The 26,047-nt window shown below is 45.0% G+C and overlaps 2 protein-coding genes across 3 annotated transcripts in view; one reads left to right on the top strand and one right to left on the bottom strand.

Moving 5' to 3' along the window:
- ANXA11 (annexin A11) overlaps positions 1-26,047 on the bottom strand; it is a 260,240-nt gene that overhangs the window by 103,089 nt on the left and 131,104 nt on the right. The window lies entirely within an intron of this gene.
- Positions 18,778-26,047, top strand: part of ZCCHC24 (zinc finger CCHC-type containing 24) — a 125,547-nt gene continuing 118,277 nt past the window's right edge. For both annotated transcript variants that reach the window (XM_083146278.1, XM_083146277.1), the window contains exon 1: positions 18,778-19,227. In XM_083146278.1, the coding sequence (XP_083002404.1) occupies positions 18,988-19,227 (240 nt within the window). In that variant the 5' untranslated portion in view covers positions 18,778-18,987. The remainder of the gene's footprint in view (positions 19,228-26,047) is intronic.

The raw sequence follows: 26,047 nt of genomic DNA, 5'->3' as shown, positions 1-26,047 counted from the left end.
AGATAGATAGATAGATAGATAGATAGATAGATACAGAAGTACCAACACACTCGCCATTCCTACGAATGGGGGGCAAACAGCACCCACTTCTCAGGATGGGGTGCAGTGGCCTGTGACCACACACTCTAGTAAATACAAACACAGGAGGCCCAGCACTCACTACAACAAACTAACTCACCTTAACATTCAAATAATCAATTAAATAAATAATGGAGTTTTAGTTCATGAATTGATCAATGCATTTAAGCTTGCAGCCCATCGCCAAGGGACCCCATTTCACTGCAAGTCCTACACTAACAACTGGTTTTCATAGGAACCTGGCAACTGTTTGCACATCATAGCTAAAATGAACATGTGTTTTTTCTTGGGTTAAAGCTCAACTGCCTCAAATATATACGTAGATACAGAAGTACCAAAACACTCGCCATTCCTACGAATGGGGTGCAAACAGCACCCACTTCCCAGGGTGGGGTGCAGTGGCCTGTGTTCACACACTCTAGTAAATACAAACAGCTTACAATCTATATTCCGTACCACATGTACATGCACACAGACATTCTAGGGTTAATTTTTGTTAGGAGTCAATTAACCTACCAGTATATTTTTGGATTGTGGAAGGAAACTGGAGTACCCGGAGGAAACCCACGCAAGTACAGGAGAATATACAAACTCCGCACAGTTAGGGCCATGGTGGGGATCAGACCCATGACCTCAGCACTGTGAGGCAGTAAGGCTAACCATTACACCATCCGTACTGCCCTCTCTACCATGGGTCTTCAACCTGTGGCCCTCCAGATGTTGTGAAACCATGTTCCAACATGCATTGCCACACTTTTTCCTATGAGAGCATGCCAAAAGTGTCAGGGCATGCTGGGACATGTAGTTCTACAACATCTGGAGGTCCACAGGTTGAAGACATGTGCTATAAACAAAGCTATATTGGCATAAGTATAACTGACTTTATCTTGGAAATATTTTATATAGGCTACTGCTCGCTTATATTAAAATGAGTAAGATTTCCCCTATCATAAGCAATATGGGGAAGTGAGGTCCCAGCCATAGTAATATGTTCTGTATAAATTGGTTAAACAAAATAAATAAATGAGAATGATTCTAATGAAACATCATGACAATTTTTGTTATCATGGCTTTGTAGAGGCGTCGCATTTCTCTGCTGTGCTGGACAAGGGGAAACCAAAAACATGCTTAAATTATAGACAAAATAAAGGGAGACATGAAAACTAAGGTAGGGAGGGCCGGACTCATGAGACCATTTGCACTGTGGATAGAAAATGGCGGAGCTGAAACAAGAGTGTGGCCCAAGGAGAATACATATGGGGGTGATTCAGGTTTATTTGCAAAGCACATTTGATTTGCTAATGGACAAAACCATATGCACTACAGGTGGGGCTGATGTACCATGTGCAGTTAAATTTGGGTGGGGTATGTAATTAAAACTGATATCTATATTGCAGTGTAAAAATAAAGCAGCCAGTATTTACCCTGCACAGAAACAAAATAACACACCAAATCTAACTCTCACTGAATGGGTGTGGGTTGTTAGGTCTACATCATCAAGCATTGGGTCGACACCACTAGGTCGACCCAAGCATTGGGTCAACATGGGCCATGTCGACATTTTGACTGTTGACCTAGCCCATGTCGATCTAATGCTTGTGTCGACCCAATGACCTGCCGACCTAGACCCATGTCGACCTTGACCCATGTCGACCTAAATCCATGTCGACCTTGACCCATGTCGACCTAGTGGTGTCGACCCAATGCTTGTCGACCTAGTTGGTGTAGACCTAATGACCGTATCCCCTCTGAACATGTTATAGTACATCTGCCCCACCTGCAGTGCACATGGTTTTGTTCATTAGCAAACCAAGGCGGTTGTTCTGGTTCGAGTGGGGGAGTGATGTTTTTATTCTGCGCATACGCTGTGTATGAGCAGGCAAATAAGGTTCCAGAATGCCAGGTACCCATTGAAGTCACGCTTAGTCCTGGACAGAAACAGCAAGTGGTAAATTTGGTGGCACAGTAACAAGATGTGTTTTCTGCCATTCCGGGAAAGACATCCAGCATGATGCTGTGACTCCACCAGGGGTGATCATTATACAAGGACTGTATCGCAAAGCCGAGGCAAAGTGGGCAGCAGTAAAGCAAGAGGTGGAAGAGATTTTACGCCTAGGGGTCATAGAGGAGTCAACCAGCGAGTGGGCCCATTGTCTTAGTACCTAAGCCTTCGGGTGCTTTAAGATTCTGCGGTAACACATTTCTTGCTTTGATTCGTACCCCATGCCCCGGTTTGATGAGTTGGTAGAAAATTTTGCCAAGAATCAGTATCTCTTGATTTGACAAAAGGATATTTGCATATTCCTTTGACAGAAGCTGCTAAGGCAAACACAGCCTTCTCTACCCCAGAGGGCTTATTTATTTCAGTACTTAGTGCTGCCATTTTGTTTACATGGTGCCCTAGCAACCTTCCAGGGAGCTATGAATAAGTTGCTGCGGCCCCACATAGCATATTTAGAAGGGATACGGTCATTTGGTCTACAGCATGATGGTCGACAGTCATTAGGTCGACACAATTAGGTCGACACAGGAAAAGGTCGACATAGGGAAAGGTTGACATGGTTCTAGGTCGAAAGGCCCTACAACCATGGTCATGGTCATTAGTTCGACAATTTTTAGGTCGACATGGTTTTTTTTACTGTTTATTGAGCTGACATGTGCCGACTGGTCGTATTTCATGCCCTACCATCCACTAGGGCGTGGTGGGAGAATAAAATAGTGTGCCCGGCGCATTGCGTGTCCATGTCAAATGTGTTGACATTCAGGTAAAAAAAACAGTGAAAAACCCCATGTTGACCTTTTGACTGTCCACCTAGACATTGTTGAACTAATGGCCTGTCGATCTAATGACCTTCTGACCTAGAGCCATGTCGACCTTTTCCCATGTCGACCTAGACCCATGTCAAGCTTTTCCCATGTTGACCTAATGGTGTCGACCTAATGACTGTCGACCATCATGCTGTAGACCAAATGATCCCAACCCATTTCGACAACAATGTTATTTTAGCTCCAACTGGGAATTACACTTACCAAAGGTAGAGACCGTATTAAAGTCTTTGTGGGCACACAGATTACCGCCAACAATGAGAAATGTGCCATTGGTATGGTGGAAGCCAAATATTTGGGGTACAATGTGGGCAGATAAAAGGTTAAACTTCAACCAAGTAAGGTAGGAGCAGTCCTCACTTGGTCTAAACCCAAATGTAAGTCATAACTTAGGACATTTCTTAGGGCCTTATTTTGGTTCATTCTTTCTGACAAAATCCTTCTTAGATGGGCAAAACCATGTGCACTGCAGGGGGGCAGATGTAACATGTGCAGAGAGAATTAGATTTGGGTGAGTAATTTTGTTTCTGTGCAGGGAAAATACTGGCTGCTTTATTTTTACACTGCAATATAGATCTCACTTTGAAGTAAAACCCCACCCAAATTTAATTCTCTCTGCACATGTTACATCTGCCCCACCTGCAGTGCACATGGTTTTGCCCATCTAAGAAGGATTTTGTCAGAAAGAATGAACCAAAATAAGGCCCTTGGTATGGTGGGATATTATCGCAGATTCATTTGAGATGTTGCCACTAGAGCAACTCCATTAACCCGAATGCCCAAACAGTTCCCAGACAAGATAACGTGGTGTAGGCTCTGTACACAAAGTGTGTCTTGCAAACTCCTGACTTTAAAAAACGATTTGTGTTATAGATGGATGCCTCTGGGACAGGATTAGGAGCTGTGGCTGAGTCACACTCCTATTCCCCAGCGCTTTACAAAGAATATTTGAACATTCACATCAGTCCCTGCCCAAGTGGAGCTCCACGTGGAGCTTACAATCTATATTCCCTACCACATGTACACGCACACACAGACATTCTAGGGTTAATTTTTGTCGGGAGACAGTTAGCCTACCAGTATATTTTTGGATTGTGAGAGAAAACCGGAGTACCTGGAGGAAACCCACGCAAGTACGGGGAGAATATACAAACTCCCCATGGCGAAATCAAACCTAGGACCTCAGTGCTGTAAGGCAGTAATGCTAACCATTACACCATCCTTACTGTGCCGTCCCATATATATTTGCGCGGTTAACCGGCACTCAATCCCATTTCTAGACTGCTATGTGCCCTGGTGCCTTCTCTGCAGCACAGGATGTTCTAAATATGCAGAGGTGTTTGGGTGAGTGGCACTCAGGGTCTGAGTAATCCACAGAAATTTAGGTGATTAACACCATAAATTGCATTTGATAAATTTATTTGGATTACCCAGAGTGCTGCTCATCCACACGTATATATACGATGATGAAAACTGACAATGCTCAGTTGAAACAGTTGTCGGGACAGCTACAGCTGCTACCTGTTTCTACCTTCATGGAATAAAAGGATTTCTTCAAACTTAAGTGCTGTTCTGACTCCTTCCATGTCGTGGGGGGTAAGTGTACTGTATTGCTTAACTTATGGACCAGGCACCGTGATTATACTTTGCCTAGGAGTGCCATCCTGTGACCTCAATATCATTATATATATATAATGGGCCAGTCTGACATTGTACTCCAGGGTGCCATGATTCAAGAGAGTTTGGGAACCACTAAGTTAAGGTGCCCACACACTAGAACGGTTTTTTTGCCGATTTCCGATTAACCGACCGATATATCGTCCGATGTTTACCGATAATTGGTCGAAAATCGGCCGATTTTGGTCCGATGCGCGCTCCCGTGGATCTTTTGCTACATCTTCTAATCTTACGTGCTGCATGAAAGATCAGAAGATTTAACAAAAGATCCATAGGAACGCACACGGGATCTTAAGAAAAATCTTTGGTAAAGATGTGCGCTTGCCTGAAATCTTTTGTCCAGGACAGGCAAAAGATTTGAAGGCTAATTTATGCGCACATCTTATGATCGCAGATCTTTCTAGTGTGTGGGCACCTTTAGACTGTAACCCTGCATGTACATATTCTTGATAATGTGGCCACTGGGGGGGCACTGCTCTGTTACAGTCCGATATATTATTAGTAAGTAAATATAATTGTGTGTTCCAGAAAATGTACAAAAATAAAGCACACTTCCCTGTAATAAATGTAGCCTGTTTGTGTTTGGCTAGTAAAGGTGCACACTCCCTGGCACCTACCTCTGATGTCTATGTAACTTTGACTGTACACTCCCAACCAAATAGGTGGGCTTAATAAGAATAAATACAGTGTGTCTCTGACATACTGTATGTATTGTTTTACAATACTATTAAAATTCACACAATTAATGGGATCTTACTGATAAAATAGATAAATCACTTTATTTGCATTTTCTCCAGGACTTCATTAGAAAAGAAGTCACTTGTTGAACTGAAGTTTACATTGCTACCTGTCTATCTATAGACTAACATTGCGCTGCCAATAAAAATGTTTATTTAGATCATGAATGCTGTAAACCTGCAAGGTACAATGTAAGTCTCCTGTAGATGGTATATTAAAACCAGTATGAACCAAACGACACCAACATACATCTCTTCTCTATCTCAAAATAGCTCTCAACCCGACCTCTCCGCTCCTCAAAAGATCTACGTCTCTCATCCACACGCATGATTTGCTCCCATTCACGATTGCAGGATTTTCTTCAGGCTGCACCCACTCTGTGGAATACGCTACAATGCCAAATAAGACTCTCCTCCAGTCTCCAATCCTTCAAGCGTTCCCTGAAAACTCACCTCTTCAGGCAAGCTCATCAAATCCAGAACCACCCATATAACTTTGATAAACCTTTTCCTATCCAATTGCCTCTCTTACGTTCTCTTTCACACTTTTCATCCTCCTGACCCCTGACCAACTTTGCTGGGTACCAAACAGCCTACCAAGAACTCTGCAATTTGGTAGACTTTATGCAATAAATAACACCTATCCTTGTGTATACATGACTATAGATTGTAAAATTGCAAGCAGGGCCCTCCTATCTTTTTTACTCTCTGTAACTACCCAGTTATCTCACTGTTTCCAATTGTAAAGTGCAACAGAATTTGCTGCGCTACAAAATAAACTGTTAATAATAATAATAATAATAATAATAATAATAATAACAACAGATACTAACACTGCATGCTCAGCAGTGATTCCATACTGACAAACTATCTGTGATAAAATGTTAAGGGATCTGCAAATGGTAGCGACATACTCACATTCAGATAGTGGGTAGAAGCCATACTTCATCATCAACATTTGTAGCTAGCGCAGCTTTACAATGCTGGTTTTTAGATGTGGAGACTTTGCTCAAAACAACCAATCAGGTGTAGCTTTGATCTTGTAGAAAGTGCTAGATAAGTAATAAGTAAAATCTGATTGGTGGCTGTGGGCAACATTTCCACTTCTATAAGGTGTTCAAACCTGCTTCCAATCATACAAGTCCATTTGAATATCAGAGATCACCCATGCAGTACAAGCTCTTCCAGTGGCACATGCAGGGGGAGTCAAATTTTGTTCATTACACATTTCAGGGCCTGTAATTTAAGCCTCGCCCCTCAGCATTAAGCCCCACGCCTTTTCTGAAGTCCCGCGGGTTGTGCAGCAAGACTTCCTACTCTGTTCCCCCTAGCCTAGCTGCTGTTCCTTTTGATCTGCGTGGTTGTCCCTCCACCAACCAAGACTACCAATGAGCGTTTCAGCTATAAGCATTTTTTTTCCCCCCAGCAGATCAAAACTCCTCACAATATGTACTAAATATATAACGGCATCTCAAAGCATCTACAAATGTTGGACTGTGATTATATTTTCAATACATATTGAATTAATTGACTCTAGGTGCTGATGCTTGTTTTGTTCTTTGGAATTATTATTATACACACACACACAAACACACTAGTTTAATAGACGCCAAATATACTGGAACACCTAATACCCCTTTCACATCGCACAAATAACCTGGGTCGGAGCCGGGTTGGTGACATGTCCACCCGAGTCGAGGTGCAGTGTGAACGCACCACACCAAATGACCTGGGTTGACCAACCCAGCATTTTGACCCGGGTTAAAAAAAGGTTTAAACCTGGGTCACACATTTTTTGAGGATTAATCTTAAAACGCTGGACCGTGTCGGACCCGGGTTTGCAATACCGTGTCCGACCTGCGTTTGCAATGTCAGTCTCCACCCACATGCTTGGCTCCGCCCATTTCTGGAAACCCTTCTTTTTGCAAATCTACGTTTGCCCCGGTCTTCCTTGATAAGTGGTTGCTGTTTCTCATGCAGAAGGAAGAAATGAAGAAGGCATTAAAAAGAGACAATTATGTGGTGAACCAACACGTAGATCGTAGTCCTGTCCGTTGATGTCAATAGATCAGTGAAAGTATTGTACCCTATGGAAACTGGCATGTATGTGCGGAGAGGTGCTTGGAGTTTCATCAATAAAAAATGGTAGCAATTGGCCTACTTTGAGAAATAAACAAATAAAAGCGAGTGAAACATTTAGGACTGAAGCAGGGGAATGCCGAAGCTCTGTTCCACTACTCCACAAGAAGCATTTGGCTCGGTTTCACACCTAGCCAGATTCTTCATGGCATCTACTCCAAAACAAATGCAATGCACTGTGACTTAATTACACACTAAGTCCTCATCAGCAAACATCCCACCCATGTGTAACCTCCATCGTAACTGAACTTAATAACGCATTCAGCCAGGTGCTAAAGTATTTACCAGAGGTAGGTTGAGAAAAGGCCGACAACTCCACGTGTTCATGCAGCAAACCAACTTATAGCAATGAACGGTGTCAGATTTAATTTATTGCACATAATCTTAACCTCTTCCGTTAACAGTGGTCTAACAAGAGAAGTTATTTGTTGACTTTAGAAATTCAGTCAGGGCCGGCACCACCACTAGGCAAATCTAGGCATTTGCCTAGGGCGCCGGCCACTGGAGGGCGGCATTTCGCGCCCCCCCCCCCCCCCGTGCCGCGGGGGTACCTGTCTTGCGGCTGTGTATATAAAGCTTGCGGCGGCGGCAGTGGGGGGTCCCTGCAGTCAAGAAATAACGAGCGCTATCCGCCTGGCTACGCGGAAGCGCTTCTGTTGTGGAAACACTGGCAGCGTGCGCCATGCGGCCAGTGTCTTCACAACACATGCACTTACGCGTAGCCAGGCGGATAGCGCTCGTTATTTCTTGACTGCAGGGACCCCCCGCTGCCGCAAGCTTTATATACACAGCCGCAGGACAGGTACACCCCCCCCCCCCCGGCACCGGGGCGCCCCCACCCCGACTCGCCTGGGGCGCTCCGGTGCCTTGCACCGGCCCTGAATTCAGTCCCAATTGCTAAAAGCAGAAAAACAAATATATGTGAAGTGCAGGTTACCCATAAAAATGGAGACATATTAATTACACAGGTTCTTTGGCTGATTAAAAAAACACAGTTGGAATGAAGTCTGATGGCTGTTTAAAAAAAAGAAGTGAGCCAGCCACAGAACCTGTGTAATTAATATATCTCCAGTTTTAAAGGGATGAGGTGGCAACCCTACATACTGCCCCTGTAACCTGTCCTGGATTTTTTATTATTCTTTTATATTGGCATAAAACATCAAATGAGGGCTTATGACCAATCATTACTGTTGTAGCTAGGGGTGCCCTCACCACCTAAATTCACCCCTGGCCATGACACAGGGCAGACCTGACACAGGTAAGTGTCACTGTTACTGAAGTACTGTAGCAGTGTTACTGATAGTGGGGACAGCTGCTGATTTTAAGAGCAGCTGTCCCTGTGCGGTAATTAAATATCCACTGCCACAACTCCCAATGCAGAATAGGCCCAAACAGTATGTAACATAGATGTAAACAAATAAAAACCTGCCAGACCAAAAATAGATTGTACTGCGAGTTCATGCTGAGCAGAGCATCACATCCCTTAGTATGTATGTGTGTGTATATGTATATAACACTATGTGGCAGAAAATCATTGGACACCCTGGTTTAACTCTGAAATAATGGAATCTTCCTGACAAAGTGAATATGGACTCTTCCTACATGTATAAATATGGAAGCAAGCGTCGTAGCAGATCATTTGCTGATAAAATGACGGACAGGAAACGCACTCGGTTATCATGGTCAAGCTGCGGCTCACAAGCCTCTGATCACAAAAACCAATACACGACAGAGACTTTGTTGGTGTAAGGAGTGGAAAAACTGGACAGTGGAGCAATGGAAACAAGTCCTATGGAGCGATGAATCACGCTTCACATTGTTTCGATCAGATGGGAGAGTGTGGGTATGGCGATTGCCTGGAGAACGCCTGTTACCCGAATGTGTAGTGCCAACAGTAAAATTTGGAGGTGGAGGCATCATGTTCTGGGGTTGTTTCTGCTGGCATGGCGTGGGCCCACTCGTACAGGTGCATGGGAACATGACATCGGCGACCTACCGAGATATTCTGGATAACTCCATGTTACCTACGTTGCGGCATTTCTATGGGAACGACGATTGTTTGTTCCAGGACAACAATGCGACGTGTCATGTTTCGAGGGCTACAATGGAGAGGTATGATGAAAATCGTGTCACTCGACTAGCGTGGCTTGCGCAAAGCCCTGATTTGAACCCCATAGAACATCTGTGGGACGAACTTGAGCGCAGGTTGCGGTCGCGATCGCCTCGCCCTTCTACACTACCACAGTTGGTGACTGTACTGCAGGAGGAATGGCACAATATCCCACTATGTGTGCAAAGTTTACCACAACGAGTAACTGCTGTTATTTCTTCAAAGGGTGGACCTACCCCCTATTGATTGTAAATAAACGCATGGTTTCCGTTGACATGTGGTGTCCAATGACTTTCTTCCATGTAGTGTATATAGTGCAGCAAATTTTGTTGCGCTTTACAATAGGAAACAGTGATAAAACAATCTGGATAGTAACAAACCGTCAGAGGTAGGAGGGCCCTGCTCACAAGCTTACAATCTATAGGGATAAAAGAAGGTATATATAAGGATAGGATTCATAGCATGGCAGTCCCACCAGACTGATGGGATGCAATTAGATATGAATGCTACTGGAGGTTATGTGGGGGTTCTGGAATATGATAGTCTTGCCTGAAGAGGTGAGTTTTCAGGGAATGCTTGAAAGTTCGGAGGCTAGAGGAGAGTCTTAATGTGTGTGGAAGGGCATTCCATAAGGTGGGTGCTGGCCAATGAAAGTCCTGCAATTGTGAATGGGAGCAAGTAATGAGTGTGGATGAGAGATGCAGATCTTGTGCAGAGCGGAAAGGTCGGGTGGGGATATATTTTGAGATAAGCAAAGAAATAGGGAGTAGCTCATATCTTAACCACTGACTCAGGATTGGTATATTTGGAGAACCATTGTTAAAATGGATATCCTTACATGATTTATCATGACCTTTGAACGCGATTTTATACAGTCATTATGCAATTGGTTCTTGAAATAAAGAGTTTATAAAATAAAAAAAATAATTAAATGGATATCCTGTCTGAAAAGTTGCATACCGAAATAAAGGCATCAAATCACCCCACAACACACCCATCAGACTGACCATCTCCTTGCATGCAGAGCCGACCTTAACCCAATTGATGCCCTAGGCAATATTTTGCTTGGTGCCCTCAAAGATCTCTGCTATAGTAGTTCCTCCTCTGGCCCAGCACCCCTCTGCCAGCAGGAAGGTAAGGCTAGTGGGGTGACAGGATTACTGGGATAATGGCTGTGGGGTGACGGACTGGAAGCAAGAAGGTGAAGGTAGCATGTGTGGGGCGACAGGATTAGTGGGGATAATGGCTGTGGGGTGACGGACTGGGAGCAGGAAGGTGGAGGTAGGGGGTGTGGGGTGACAGGATGAGTGGAGATAATGGCTGTGGGGTGATGGACTCAGAGCAAGAAGGTGAAGGTAGCATGTGTGGGAAGATAGGATTAGTGGGGATAATGGCTTTGGGGTGACGGGCTGTGAGCAGGGGAAGGTGGGGGAACTGGGTGGGGGTGACAGGATGAGTGGAGATGATGGCTGTGGGGTGACAGGCTGTGAGCTGGATGGTGGTGGTACAGGATGACTGGGGATGATGGCTGTGGGGCGACAGGCTGTGAGCAGGAAAGTGAGGGTAGCTGCTGTGGGGTGACAGGATGCGTGGGGATAATGGCTTTGGGGTGACAGGCTGTTAGCAAGAAGGTGAGGGTAGCTAGTTTGGGGTGACAGGATGAAGGGGGATGATGGATGTGGGGTGACAGGCTGTGAGCAGGATGGTGGGGGTAGTGGGTGTGGGGCGTGGGAGTAGTGATGAGTGGGGATTATGACTGTGGGGTGATAGGCTGTGACAATGTCCATTTTAGTTGTGTGCCAGGGGTGAAGAGAAGAAAGGCAAAAAAAAAAGCTATTAAAAAAAGCCAGATGCAAATCATGCTTATAGGAAATGGATATACATAGGGCATAGATGTCAGCATTCACTCACTGTATGGAGCGCTCCTATGGTGTACGTCTGAAAATATCTCCATTCTCCACCAAAGCTTCTTCTTCCCAGACACAGAGAGTGACGTCATCATGTCACATGTGTCCCATGTTTCCATTTGTCAGAAGGCTGGGAAGCCGGAGCGACCGGGAGGTGACTCTGCGACTTTTCCTGCTGCCTGTTGGTCCATGGGGTGCAATGCAGGGTGGGTACATCATGAATGATCGCACCATTTCCTACTGCTTATCTCATTGCAGGGGCGGGCCTTGGAAGCTGCAAGCGTTGGAGACAGAGCAGAGCCCCTAGAGGCCGCAGACCCCTGCTATGCTGGAAGCTTCTCCCCCGCTTGCAATTTTCCACTTTCCCTCATCACCTTACCATAATTCAGACCCTGCATTAGGGCGACAGTGCCCCAATCCCCCTGCTGCACACTGCAAGCTAAGCTGGCCCTAGGCATGGAATGCATGATGCCCCTAGACATTTGCCTAGTTTGCCTATGCTAGGGCCGGCTCTGCTTGCATGTGCTAATCCACCTCCATGTCATTGCCCATCAATTTTTCAAGACATTTGTATATGTATGCGGAATATGTATGCGCTATATAAGAAACGGTTATTAATAATAATAACATGCTTACAACAGTGGTTCTCAAACGGTGTGTCCTGAGGCACCCCAGGGTGACTTTCGGTGGTGGCTGTGTCCAGAAAGGCACTGCCACTCACCCCGGCTGCTTCAACCCCTTATCCCCTTATACACTTGTTTGGGGGGCACACATCGGTGCTTCCCAAACTATTTCATATGGTACAAATTGATAAAATAATATATATAAAATGCAGAATATATGTCAGGCATATTCTTTGTATTCTTTTAAACAAAATGACAGGGGAAGCACTGCCCCCCTCCCTGACTGCACGTCCCTGCCTTAGGACACTTGCACGGGTGCCTTGGATTGGTGGGCCAGGCACCTACCCCCACCCAGAATTTTTTTAATTTATAAATTCATGTGGCCTCCCAGCCCTCACCCCCCACCCGGGAAGGTGGGCAAGTCTCCTGCTTTCCCTTGAGGCCCCAGCACCCTCCCCTTCGCCACTCACAACAGAGTACAAGGAGGAGTGAGCAGCAATGTAGGGAAGTATGTCTCAAGAGAAAGTATGGAGGTGAGAAGTTCCACAGCAGCCACCTGCATTAAGTACAACAAGGATCCTCATAGACATCCTTGATTTTTTGATTTGCAGACTTGGTGGCGCCCCCAGATCCCAGCGCCCTAGGCAGCTGCATAAATCTGCCCAATGGTAGAGCCGGCCCTGGGTCCAGGCCTGTTTCAAATTATTTATGGTCCATGTAACAGACAAAACCAGAGCTAGTGGCTGTCTATAATAAAATATGTGGACATACAAATCTTAACCCTCACTACATAAGGATGACATTTAAAACACAATTTACTTATTTTAATATTTTATTTAAATTCTCAATAAGAAACTTAAAGTCTAGGGGTGCCGTGAAAAAAATTCTGATACACAAGGGTGCCATGACGTTTTGGAACCACTGGCATACAAGGAAGGATTGCATATACTGTAGTTTATCCGGCATTTCTGACAGGTTACCAGATATTACAGGTACAGATGTGCAACCGATCAAGATCCCGTTTCAATATGTAGAATAATAAAATGTAGAATTAACAAATGTAGAAATGAACTAAATACATACAATAAATAAAAATACAATGAAGAAACAGAACATAGAAAAAATGCAGAGAATTGTAATAAAGCTATTATGTTATTTACCTACTGAACAAGGGCACCCTAAAGAGATAAAAAAAAAAAAAAAAAAATACCACTTACACTACCATTCAAAAGTTTGGGGTCACTTAGAAATGTCCTTATTTTTTAAAGAAAAGCAGCTTTACTCAACGAAGATAACATTAAATTAATCAGAATTACACTCTATACAACGCCTGTTTTTTTAAAGGAATATATACATAGTTGTATAGAGGCCTATTTCCAGAAACCATCACTCCAGTGTTCTAATTGTACACTGTATTTGCTAATCACGTTAGAAGACTAATATATGATTACAAAACTCTTGTGCAATTATGATAGCACAGCTGAAAATGGGTTTGCTCATTAGAGAAGCTATAAAACTGGCCTTCCTTTGAGCTAGTTGAGTATCTGAAGCAAAACATTTGTTCATACTCTTAAAATGGCTAGAAAAACAGAACTTGACAGTCTATTCTTGTTCTTCAATATGAAGGCTTTTCCATGCAAAATTGCCAAGAAACAACATTCATTACAATGGTGAATACTACTCCCGTCAGAGAACAGCACAAACCTGCTATAACCAGAGTAGAAAGAGAAGTGGGAGGCCCTGGTGCTCAACTGAGAAGGAAGATGCCTCACAGGTCCTCAACTGGCAGCTTCATTAAACGGTACCCGCAAAACGCCAGTGTCAACGTCTACAGGCAACTCCGGGATGCTGAGGTGTTTGGATCACACAGAAGAACATTTGTGAGACGCAGAACAAGTGAAAAGATGCTGGAAGAGTGCCTGCGACATCTGTCAAGCATGGTGGAGGCACTGTGATGGTCTGGGGCTGCTTTGGTGCTGGTAAAGTGGGAGATTTGTACAAGGTAAAAGGGATTTTGAAAAGAAAGGCTATCACTCCATTTTGCAACACCATGCCATTCCCTATGGACAGCGCTTGATTGGAGCCAATTTTCTCCTCCAACAGGACAATGACCCAAAGCACACCTCCAAATTCTGTAAGAACTATTTAGGGAAGAAGCAGGCAGCTGGTATTAGTATTTAAAAAAAGCCAGAATTATATTTTCGGAATGTTTTATACCACTTTCACATTGCAATGATGGGCCTGACCTGGGTCTGGTACTTCCACATTAAACCAGGGTTGCCCATTATACAAAGGGCGACCCTGGTTTAACCCTTCTAATAACCTGAGTTGAATTGCTGCATTGGTCGATCCGATTTATAAGCTTTGGTGCTTTCACACCGCAGATCGACCTGGGTCCATATGACACCAACCCGGCAATAACCCAGGTCCGATGTGCAATGTGAAAAGGCGTATCACGTTTTCAAGAGGTATCTGTCAAAACTATCTACATGGGATCTGGTTAGGATGCAGCCAGCTAAATATAACAGGAATGAACAGAAACAGACATACAAACCACCAGCTATTTTACATTGGCATTGCTATTACAATAATGCAGGTTACACAATTAAGCGATTCCTGCACCTGCTGATATAGTTATTGGCGGTGCAGCGGGTAGTTCATACACGCTGACCGATATCTTTCATTATATGCACACGCTGACTTGATTGTCACATTGAGCTGCATGCACAAAGAGGGAGATTTACTGGCGACTCACAGCCAACGATATTGACCATACGTACTGGAGGAAATGCATTCAATATCATTAATGATATGAATATTGTCCATAGCATTAACGATATTATCCAGCGTGTACCCAGCTTTACAGTGATTTCCGGATGATAGGTCGCAAGCGTCTAGATAGACTGTCAATAGGTTGACACTAAAAAGGTGGGGTACTTGCTTCCTAGCACGGCGCCAACAATAAAAATTGTATCCATCGGGACCTAAAAAATCGCGTTGATTGCATCGCATGCAACCAAATCGCATGCGATGGACACGATTTTTACATTGGAACCAATGTAAAATGGTCCCAGAGACCCGATTTTACATTGGCCCCAATGTTAAATGCCCCCCAGACCCCAATTTTCATTGTATCCCCACCCTGATGGGTCAAATGCCCCCCCCCCCATTGTTAACGCCACCCCACGGTTAACGCCAACCCGAAGCGTGGCGAGTGCAGCGAGCCCGCGAGGGGCGGCGGTACGCGTCCTCCGACCTTTTCCTACCCCCACTATCCACGTTGGCGTGGAGTTGATTTTATATAGTGTGGCGAGTGCAGTGAGCCTGAAGCGTGGCGAGCGCACGCAGCGATGGGACGCTCATAACTTCACAGGTATTACGCGTTCCCTCGCCACGCTTCGGGCTCGGTGGCTCGCTGCGCTCGCCACACTATATAAAATTCCCCTTTAGGGTGGGTATACAATCAAAAATAGGGTCCATTGGGCCATTTAACATTGTTCCCTATGTAAAATCGTGTCCATCGCATCGGTCGCATTGTATGCCATTATAATGGCATACAATGGACCCCTGATTTTACATAGGAATTTAACATTGAATACAATGCATTCAATGTTAAATTGCGTCGGTCGCATCGCATACCTTAAGTTAAGGCATGCGATGGTCTGGGAAAAGGCTAAAAATAGCCCTAAAATTGCGTCAGTCAGTCACGACGGGCGCCGTGCTAGGAAACAAGTACCAAAGGTGCATAGGCGAATCTAGGGGGTGGTCCGGGGGTGCACAGGACCACCCATTAGCCCATTTTGTAGCTGAGGGATAGGGCTTTCCAACGAGCCCAGCCCCGTGTCTCTAGCCCCCTGGGAACTGGAGATACTGTAAACTTGCCAAGAGAGGTAGAGAGGAAAAGAAAACTCTGGGTGGGGGCACTCTTATATCACTGTTGCGAAGGTTGTTTATGATACACTTTAAAATTTAATATTTAATAGGTATGCTCTAAAATATAGTTCCACAATATGTTTACCCTAAGTACGTGGGGCGCCGCAAAAATATATATTTGATTGAGTAGGGGCAAATTTATGCCACCAAGGGAAAAGGAGACAACCGTTTTTTGTTTGGGGTTTTGTAGTTGATCCTCATTTATCCTATGATTTCACCATGGTGCTGGTATAGGTTTCAAGGATTGTAATCATTGGACCATTTTCATAAAAAAACGGTGGTCACCTATCAGGCAGACTGAGCTGTAATATGGTTAGTGCTCACAGGGGGGCGATATAGTGCTACAGTTTGAGATTGCAGGTTAGTAACGTAAATAGCATAAATTCAATAAGCAGTAGGTGGACGAAACAGGTTGGTCCCAAATGAGACCAGGTAGGTAATATGGGGGGAAGCCACTGGACTAAGCCAGCGGTTACCTGGCGACCTGACCCGCTGCGATGAAGGACTGGCGTCAGGTCTGCTGCCGTCTCACTGTAGCGATGTCCCTGTCTGAGCTCCTGCCCGGCCGGTCACGTGAGTGCACCACGTGATCGGAGTCCCGTCTCTGACGTACGTTTCGCGGTGCGCTTGGTCACAGGGGGGTGTGTGTGGACACTGCTGCCCCATTCCTTTTGAAATCATCACAAATACCTGTGCGGTCATACTCCCCTTATCCCAATTCCCTTTTCCCACCCAATATATGACCTTAATGTAACTGGAGATACTGCCAGGCAAAGCTGGAACATTTTCCCTATAGGATAACATGGGACCCGCTAATTCCGACCCCCACCCAGTTCAACGGCTGCCAGTTCCCCCTTCGGCATCACTGAAGCTCAAGGTTGATCTCAGTGGAACCCAAATCGCTGGGCCTTCAATCTGATACCAGACTGGATCCATATGGGTTAATTGGTTCCAGGGATATTGAGGTTAAACCATTTTTTTTTTCATTTCTTAAATGTAATTTCATGACTGTTTATGTTCTTTGAGGGCAGATTTCTCTGGAACCAAACAGCCCAGTTTTGCGGGACCAAAATCATTTGAAGCCAACTCAAAAGTTCTTAAATATGATACTGGTCTCATGTAAATGGGTCAGTTGGTTCCGAAGATATAGCTGGTTGGTTAAAGTGGGGTAGGGAGAGGGGAGTGGTTGTCTCTCCCCCTTACACCAGAAAATGCAGGGACTAGGCTGGTGTATAAGGGGTCAGCCTGGGAATGTCCCTGCATGATCCTGGGACCATATTCCCGGGTAAATCCCTGCATTTTCTGTTGTGAAAGGGGTATTATTTCAAACAGCCGTGACCTGCAGTGCTCTGAATATAGCCGGGCAGCCCCCTGCTCTCTGCTCAGCTGTCAATGACTGTCACCCCTGCAGCTTCCGCTCCAATTCTTCTCTCCGCTTTCACCTCAGCCCACCCCCCCCTTAATCATGTGGTGCCGGCGCCCGGCGTGCTCCCCCGACGTCACGCACAACAACAGCGCGCACAGTATTTCAAATGTCCACTCGGCTAGAGGGGACTCCAGGAGGGGAGTGGGAGTGTGCTCTGCGCTCTGCTCCTCTCCTCATAGAAGCAGCTGCACCGCTCTCCATCTCTCCCTGCTGCAGCAGCGAAGGCTCATATAAAAATTTACAGAAAGTGGCACTTTTGGGGGCATAGCTTAAGGGACGCTACAAGTGGCAGTATGTGGGGGCATTACGGATAATGTGTGGCTTAATGTGTAAGGGGCATTACGGTGTGCAGCATTATGTGTGCAACATCATGTGTACAGCATCATGTGTAATGGGTACTATGGTGCGTGGCATCATGTGTAATGGGTACTATGGTGTGCGGCATCATGTGTAATGGGTACTATGGTGTGCGGCATCATGTGTAATGGGTACTATGGTGCCATCAAGCAAGAACCCCCTAGCAATGAGCACGTAGGTAAGCAGCACTTATGTGGCAAATATGTAATGGGCATTATGGTTTGTTATATAGTGTGTAATGGGCATCATGATGTGAGGCACAATGTGTAATTGGCATTACGGCGTGTGGCTTTATGTGTAATGGGTATTACAGAGTTTGCTAAAATGTGTAATGGGCATTACTGTGTATGGTCTAAAGTGTAATACCACACCCCTTTTTGTGATGCCACGCCTCCTCCCCAGGAGGCCACACCCCCTTTTTGCCGCGCGGCTTAGCCGCGCAAAGGTCCCCCTGCTTTTGTGTCTAGATCTGGGACCACCCATTACCATAATTCTAGATTCGCCTATGCAAAGGTGGACATGCACAAGGTTGGCATTGACAAAAGTTTGACACAAGCTGAAGCAACATGCCGACATATCAATGGTCGATGTGAGTTATTCATGATTTCTTTTCATCTGAAACCATTGTAGCAATGCTTCAAAAAGAATGCTTCACTGAAATCAGTGGCGATTAGTTGTGTAGTGCTAGAATAGATAAACGTGGTTTTAGCATGCATTGGTGACAGCAGCTGGTGCGCCATTGGCAAGGATCCGGGGACTGGTGCTGCATGAGCGGCAGTCATTGGGTTACACTGCCCCCCTTTTGCACAGTGCACGGCCGCAGCGAGCGCTGGATCCCAGAACAGTGGGCTGACCTTCCTTTCCCTGCTGTATATGCAGATGAGCTCCGCAATCTGCCCAATCACAGGACTGAGTGGGCGTGGCGACCCAGTCACATAGCGGATTGCAGAGGAATAAGGGAAAAGTTTAGCAGCAGCAGAAGAGAGAGGGAGAGAAGTTTGCAGCAATGTCCTCACTGAGCCCTCTGCTAAATCCCTATAGGAAGGAAAGATAGGGGGGCAGGAAGAAGGGAAGGAGAGGAGGAAGAGGGTGAAGAAGGAGCAGGAGGTAGAAAAGAGAAAAGACTGCTTAAGAGGAGGGGGCCGGGTTTCTTTCTTGTAACTGGGGGGGCAAGATGAGCCTGCTGTCAGCTATAGATACCACTGCTTCTGTATACCAGCCTGCCCAGCTCCTCAATTGGGTCTACCTATCCCTGCAGGACACACACCAAGCAAGTGCCTTTGATGCCTTCAGACCAGAATCCAGTAATGCCTCCCACCCCGACCTCAGCAACTACTCCAAGAGCCCCCCAGACCTGAACAACTCCATCCACTCCAGCTATCTCAGCAGCTTCCTGCAGCTCCAAAGGACTGAGGTGTGTCCCTCACTTCCCAAATCCCCCCTCTCCCTTCTGTCTGTCACTGCTCTCCTGTTACAGTCTTCTTACATGGCACTCTCAAGCATGCATGTGTTTTATTCTCTGTATGGTGTGTGATTATTCTGTAGGTGATTTGCATACATAGTATATTATTAGTTGCAGTTTGCTCCTTTTCCTAGAAGTGTTGATTTTGCCTACTTTTGGCAGTGATGCTATTAGTAGTCCCCAAAGTCCTGCCATGAACTTGGCTAATGGCTGTGAGCAGTACAGTGCATTTTTACTAGAAACCAGGGTGTAACTACCATAGGTGCAGCTGCTATAGGGCCCACAGCTGAGGGGCCACCTTCTCTGTCAAACAAACATGCGCTACATACAATTTTCACCATTGGGTCTCTTACAAACTTTTGCTGTGAGGCCTACACCTATCTAGTTATGCTACTGCTTGAACACTACTTGTCATTTACTGTGACCGTAGCCAATGAAATGACTTTTCTTGTCTATGCTTTGTTGCATTCCCTTAGGTCAAAGATTTGGTGGTCCAGCAAGTGTTTATGTGTCTGTTCCCAAATTGTTTAAGAAGAACAAAAACTATTTTCTGCCTTGCTAGCAAGTTTTATTTAAGGGCATCTGGCATTGCTCTGTGCAGAAAATTCCTTTATTTGCTTTAGATCTGCCTGAGTCCAGGGAAGTGTAAGGATAATATTGTTGACAGTGTGATTAACCCAGTCAGTGCCAAAGTACTTGGCTAGACCATTGCCTGACAGCTGCTCTTGTAGACAAATGGTTACACAAATTTCCCTGTGAGTGATCCCAGACTGTAACATCTATCCAGGCCTGTAACAATCAGGTCTAAAAAAAAAAAGTGGGTAAAAAAAATGTAATAACGATTTCAGGATTTTATTTTTTTTTCTCAGCAAACTTTAATGTAATCATGGGGGACAAAATATGTTTGGCCAATTTAAAAAACAAACAGGAGTTAATCCCTAAAATATTGCAAGGAACAATAAAATGCAGGGTGCTGTCTAATAAGGCCAGTTTCTTCTAAACTACAGCTAGTGGGCCAGATGCACTAAGCTACAAAAGTGATAAAATGGAGAGTGATAAACAGCCAGCCAATCAGCTCCTGTCTGACAGTTTTCAAACACAGTCTGTGACATGGCAGGTAGGAGCTGATTGGCTGGCTGTTTATCACTCTCCATTTGATCACTTTTGAAGCAGACAATATGACAATATATATGTTTATTTAGTAGCACATTTCTATTGTATAATAAATAATCAGTCCCCTGCTTTATTTGTTTATACCATAGTTCTGTTTTTCCTTTTTGTTTTGAAAATTTCTTTAAAGTGACACACAGACACATACTGTACACACACACTGCACATAACTATACATACAACAGTACTATACACACACACAAACACTCACTGTACATACATATACTGTACATACACCCCGAACACCCACTGTATATACAGTATACTGTACATACTGTACTTACACACACTTACTGTACAAACACACACACAAAAACATAGCAACAAGTTTTTGTAGTTGAGGCATATAAGAAATGTATATTGTTGGAAAAAATATGAATCTGTGTCTTAGACAGTTCAGGGTTAAAAAAAGTTTAAACTGACTGTGCCCCCTTCATCCAACATTTTAACAGTACAGTAAGTGACATTGATAAGCAGCACAGCTGCTCCTCCCATCACAGAGTACTGTGCATCTGAGGTAACAAAAGACTGCACTAAACATTGCTTATAATGGGGCCTGCTCACTGGGCGATTTCAGGGATTTTTCTAAGCGATCTGACTAGACATTTGTGGGGAGCACAGCGATAGCAATGTGTGGCCTCGCGCATCGCCATCACCCGGCAATGAATATCCTGCATGCAGCATACATCTAGTTGGATTGCCGGTCAGGGCCAGTGTTCTTACTGGAGAACACTGGTCCTGACAGATCGCTCAGCACACAGCGCAGGTCGCTCAGCAGTGTTGTCCCGTGTGTAGGCCCCTTAAGATGAGAAAAGATTACATAAATGTAGAACGCATTCGTATACTCTATCAAATAAACGTAAGAAACATTTTGCTTACATCCAATGAGAGTGCTCTGTTTATTTGTATAAGTACAGGTTGTGATGTAAGGTTACAGCAGCACTACCAACTTATTAAAGAAAGTTTACTAAGGCCTCCTTCCTCTCCTACTGGAGACCCGGGATCTGCTGTGAGCAGCCATTTTTCTGCACTCTTCAGAACCAGAAAATCAGCACTATTTGCCAATTGCCAGTTAAAACCTTTCCCCAAACTTTCATTTACAGATGTTAGTGAAATGAAGGTACCCCAGAGCTTAATTAGAGATTATGTGTAATTTCATTCTGACTCCGCTCTGACAGCACATTGCTGTTAATTAAGTCAGGCCCTTTGTGTATACTATATACTCTTCTCGTAAGTACACACAGTGTTGTATTGGGGCATGAACGGCCCGTCAAGGGAATGCAGTGGTAGGAGCCAATGTTTAATGACTGTGGTCAGCCGACAGTGTGGAGGAGTTGGAACCCTCAGGCAGAGGGGTCCTCTAGGAATGTCCCCTGTGTGCCGGAGGGCCAGGCGTCCATGAATAATCAATTCTGGCCTAACATAGAATTTGATGGCTCAGAAGAACAACTTGGACCATTTAGTTTGCCCCTCTGCATCCATAATGGGATCAATGGATAGACAGCAACTAGGTCTACAAGCATTAGGTTGATACCATTAGGTCGACATGACTGAATGTCGACATGTTGGACACAATCATTAGGTCGACATGGGAAAGGTCGACAGTCAAGAGGTCGACATAGGGTTTTTCACCCCTCTTTTCGACACTGTCGACATGGACACTGAAGCGTAGCACCGCATCCCCTCGCATGGTTTGCTGCACTCCCCACACTTAGGGTACACTATTTTATTCTCCCACCACGCCCTAGTGGATGGTAGGGCATTAAATACCACCTGTTGGCACATGTCGGTTTCCCCCCCCCCCCCCCCCCAAAAAAAAAAACTTGAAAAACCCCATGTTGACCTTTTGACTGTCAACCTTTCCCATGTTGACCTAATGCTTGTGTCAACCTAAGGTACTTATGAGTTATCTGGGCGCCCGATTTTTTGATTGTATGCCTTAAGTTAAGGCATACAATCAGATGCGATGCGATGCGATATCGCATCGCATGCGACCATCGGATGCGATGACCCGATTTTTCCATAGGAATCAATGTTAAATTGGACAGAGTCCATTTTAACATGGAATTCAATGGGAAAAAGGGGTCCTCTTCATACCCCTACTATCCAAGTGGGCATGGAGTTGGATATAAACCTGTGGCGAGCGTAGCGAGCCACCGAGCCCGAAGCGTGGCGAGCGAAGCGAGCCCCGCGAGGGGACGGTATTCTATGTCCCCTCGCGGGGCTCGCTACGCTCGCCACGCTTCGGGCTCGGTGGCTCGCTACGCTCGCCACAGGTTTATATCCAACTCCATGCCCACTTGGATAGTAGGGGTATGAAAAGGACCCCTTTTTCCCATTGAATTCCATGTTAAAATGGACTCTGTCCATTTTAACATTGATTCCTATGGAAAAATCGGGTCATCGCATCGCATCCGATGGTCGCATGCAATGCGATGTGCCCGATCCGACCCGATTTAGAAATCGGGCGCCCGGATAACTCATAAGTACCCAACCTAATGACTGTGTCGACCCAACCCCTACCCTCTATGTCGGTTTGTTACTACCCAGTTTGTTTTATCACTGTTTCCAATTGTAATGCGCAACAGGATATGCTGCGCTACATAAGAACCAGTAAAGAAATAAATACATTTATATACCCGTATAAACAAATCAGTTTTCCGCTAATTAAGTAGCCCTGCAAGTATTTTATCCCTGCACACTGATGTAATAGCACTTCGTTATATCCACAGTTAATGCAAGTGTGCAGTCTGATATTTTGACAAATTAATTTGCATATTCACATGCCTTCATTAAAAAGTGTTACAATGGTCCTTAATGCTACCCAAAGAATCTTAAATGCAATTGGGGTTCAGTTTGTTTCTGTCAATAGCAGAGCAGCACCCACTGCATTCTGAGCAGGTTTTAATGAAAAACTATCTAAACAAAAGTGAATGGAGCAAACACATTGATAACTCCTCTTTAACTCAACACATGATGCTGTCAGAATACAAATCACCCTTAACAGTTAAACTATTCAGTATTCCTAGTGTGCTGGAGAGTGGGGAGTGCTCCGAGCTGCCGGTAATGATACAGAGGGGGGATGGTGGCATTTTATGTGCTAAGGGACTTTTGTACATGGTTTAATGTGGTCTGAAGGAATAAAACACATCCCTCCCACTTTTAACGCCTTCCGTGCTGAAGGTATTGCAGCTTGCTAGGCAGATGGACCAGTACTAGTAGACATCTGAGAAGTTGTTCTAATGGACTCAATATAAAGTACAGTAGTAACTACAGTAAACTCCAAACATAACCATGACACATGTGGTTAAAAGGGTTATGGATCATAAGGTCACAGCAAGTAGATTGGCAAGCATTAGGTCGACACCACTAGGTCGACAGTAAGGTCAACATGCAGTCGGCAGTAAGATCAACATGGAGGATGGTCGACATTGGCTAGGTTGACAGGGTCATTAGGTCGACATGGGTAAGGTTGACATTAAAAAAGTCGCCGATTTTTTTCACTTTTTTTTTTTTACCTGAACACAGTCAACATAAAACATATATCGCTATGCTCGGCACATGATTTTATTCTCCCACTACTCCCTAGTGGATGGTAGGCAATGAAATAATGCCTGTTGGCACATATTGTGCCGACATGGACACCATGTCGACACGCTCGGCAGACTATTTTATTCTCCCACCACGCCCTAGTGGATGGTAGGGCATGAAAGCCTGTCGGCACATGTTGGCTCAAAAAACAGTACAAAACCCAATGTCGACCTAAAGACCCTGTCGACCTTACCCATGTCGACCTTAAGTCAATATTTATTATTATTTATTTACAGTTTTCTTAATAGCGCACACATATTCCGCAGCGCTTTACAGAGAATATTTGAACACTCACATCAGCCCCTGCCCCAGTGGAGCTTACAATCTATATTCCCTACCACATGTACACGCACACACAGACATTTTAGGGTTAATTTGTTGGGACAACCAGTATATTTTTGGATTGTGGGAGGAAACCGGAGTACCCGGAGGAAACCCACGCAAGTACGGGGAGAATATACAAAGTCCGCACAGTTAGAGCCATGGTGGGAATCAAACAGATGACCTCAGCACTGTGAGGCAGTAATGCTAACCACTACACCATCCGTACTGCCCCAGTACTTGCTGGTGACCCAATGACTGTATCCCGTTAGATGGTGTTCATACCAGGTCTGTACTGAACTTTGCAATTCTTTTGGCGCAGTGTTCATTAATGTTGCAGAGTATAAAGAACTAAGGGCCGCTTGCAAATGCCCTATATCTGGGGTAGCCAACCCTAGTCCTCGAGAGCTACCAACAGTGCATGTTTTGCAGGTCTCCTCACAGAATCACAAGTGAGCTAATTAGCTCCATCTGTGTATCTTTTAAAATGTGTCAGTGATTAATGAGTGCAGCTGTGCAGCAGCTAGGTTGTCTGGAAAATGTGCACTGTTGGTAGGTCTCGAGGGCTAGGGTTGGCTACCACTGCCCTATATGACTAGAAGTTGTGTTTATAGTATTATTTGATTGAATTACAGGTCCAAAGCAAATTCATAGATTATCATTATGCTGTATAATTGGCAGTGTGCATATATGATACGATAGGGATCATTATAATTAAGACTAGTTACAAGGAGACTTGTTGATTTTTATTCAAACTGCACATTCTGGGACAACTTTCATCCAGTCTGTAAATCAGTTCGCAAACAAGTTTCATCTTGCAGTTCACTAGGAGATTTGGGACAGTCTCTCAATAATACTCCTTTCACACAGAAAAACAAATTACCGGGTTTAAAAATTCTACCCGGTAATTTGCAGTTCAACACGGGCAATTTTTCTGTGTGAAAGGGTCAATCCGGGTCGTATATACCAGGTCTTCAAACTTGGAATTTACCAGGGTTAAGAACCCGGGATTTTCGACCCCGGTTGACCCTTTCACACAGAAAAAATACCAGTGTTAATCAGCAAATTACCGGGTAGAAATTTTTAACCCGATAATTTGCTTTCCTGTGTGAAGGGTGGGTCAGGCTGGGACCGGTAAATGACACGGCACTGAAAATGCCGGGAAAAAGATGGGAATTTCAAAAATTTCTGTCTGAAAGTGGTATAAGCGACAGAAAGGCTTCCCCTAACTAGGCCATCTCATGTTATTACCTTAAGGGGTGTTCTAGGAATCCAGGTGCCACAGAACCAGTCACCCTAACCAGAACTAAAAAGGGACATGTGCTCCATGATCTGCCTATGATCCCTGTGTAAATAACTAGGGCCCTTATTCTGGTTGGTGCGGTAATGTCCGCGTGCGGTCGGTCCGCCGATGTTTAGTGTCTGTGCATGTGCAGAGGCGTCTCTGCGCATGTGCGAACGGGACGCACGTCCAAATTCCGCATGAAATGTGTACACTACGAACAGGGGGTGGAGAGGGGCGTGAAGGGCTGTTTGGGCTCATTAACATATGCATACCCCCCTCGTTTCATGGGCGTTCCCATGAAAACGCTGGGCGTACGCATGGTAATGCGGCCGTGACGCACGTGTAGGGGGCGGACATATGACATTGCCGGATGTCAGCTGCCCGCCCAGATCCCTGCTTTTGCAC

This window comes from Crinia signifera, chromosome 6, assembly GCF_055691185.1.
Source record: "Crinia signifera chromosome 6, ASM5569118v1, whole genome shotgun sequence".
NCBI lineage: Eukaryota > Metazoa > Chordata > Amphibia > Anura > Myobatrachidae > Crinia > Crinia signifera.
This window is presented reverse-complemented; position numbering and strand designations above follow the sequence as displayed.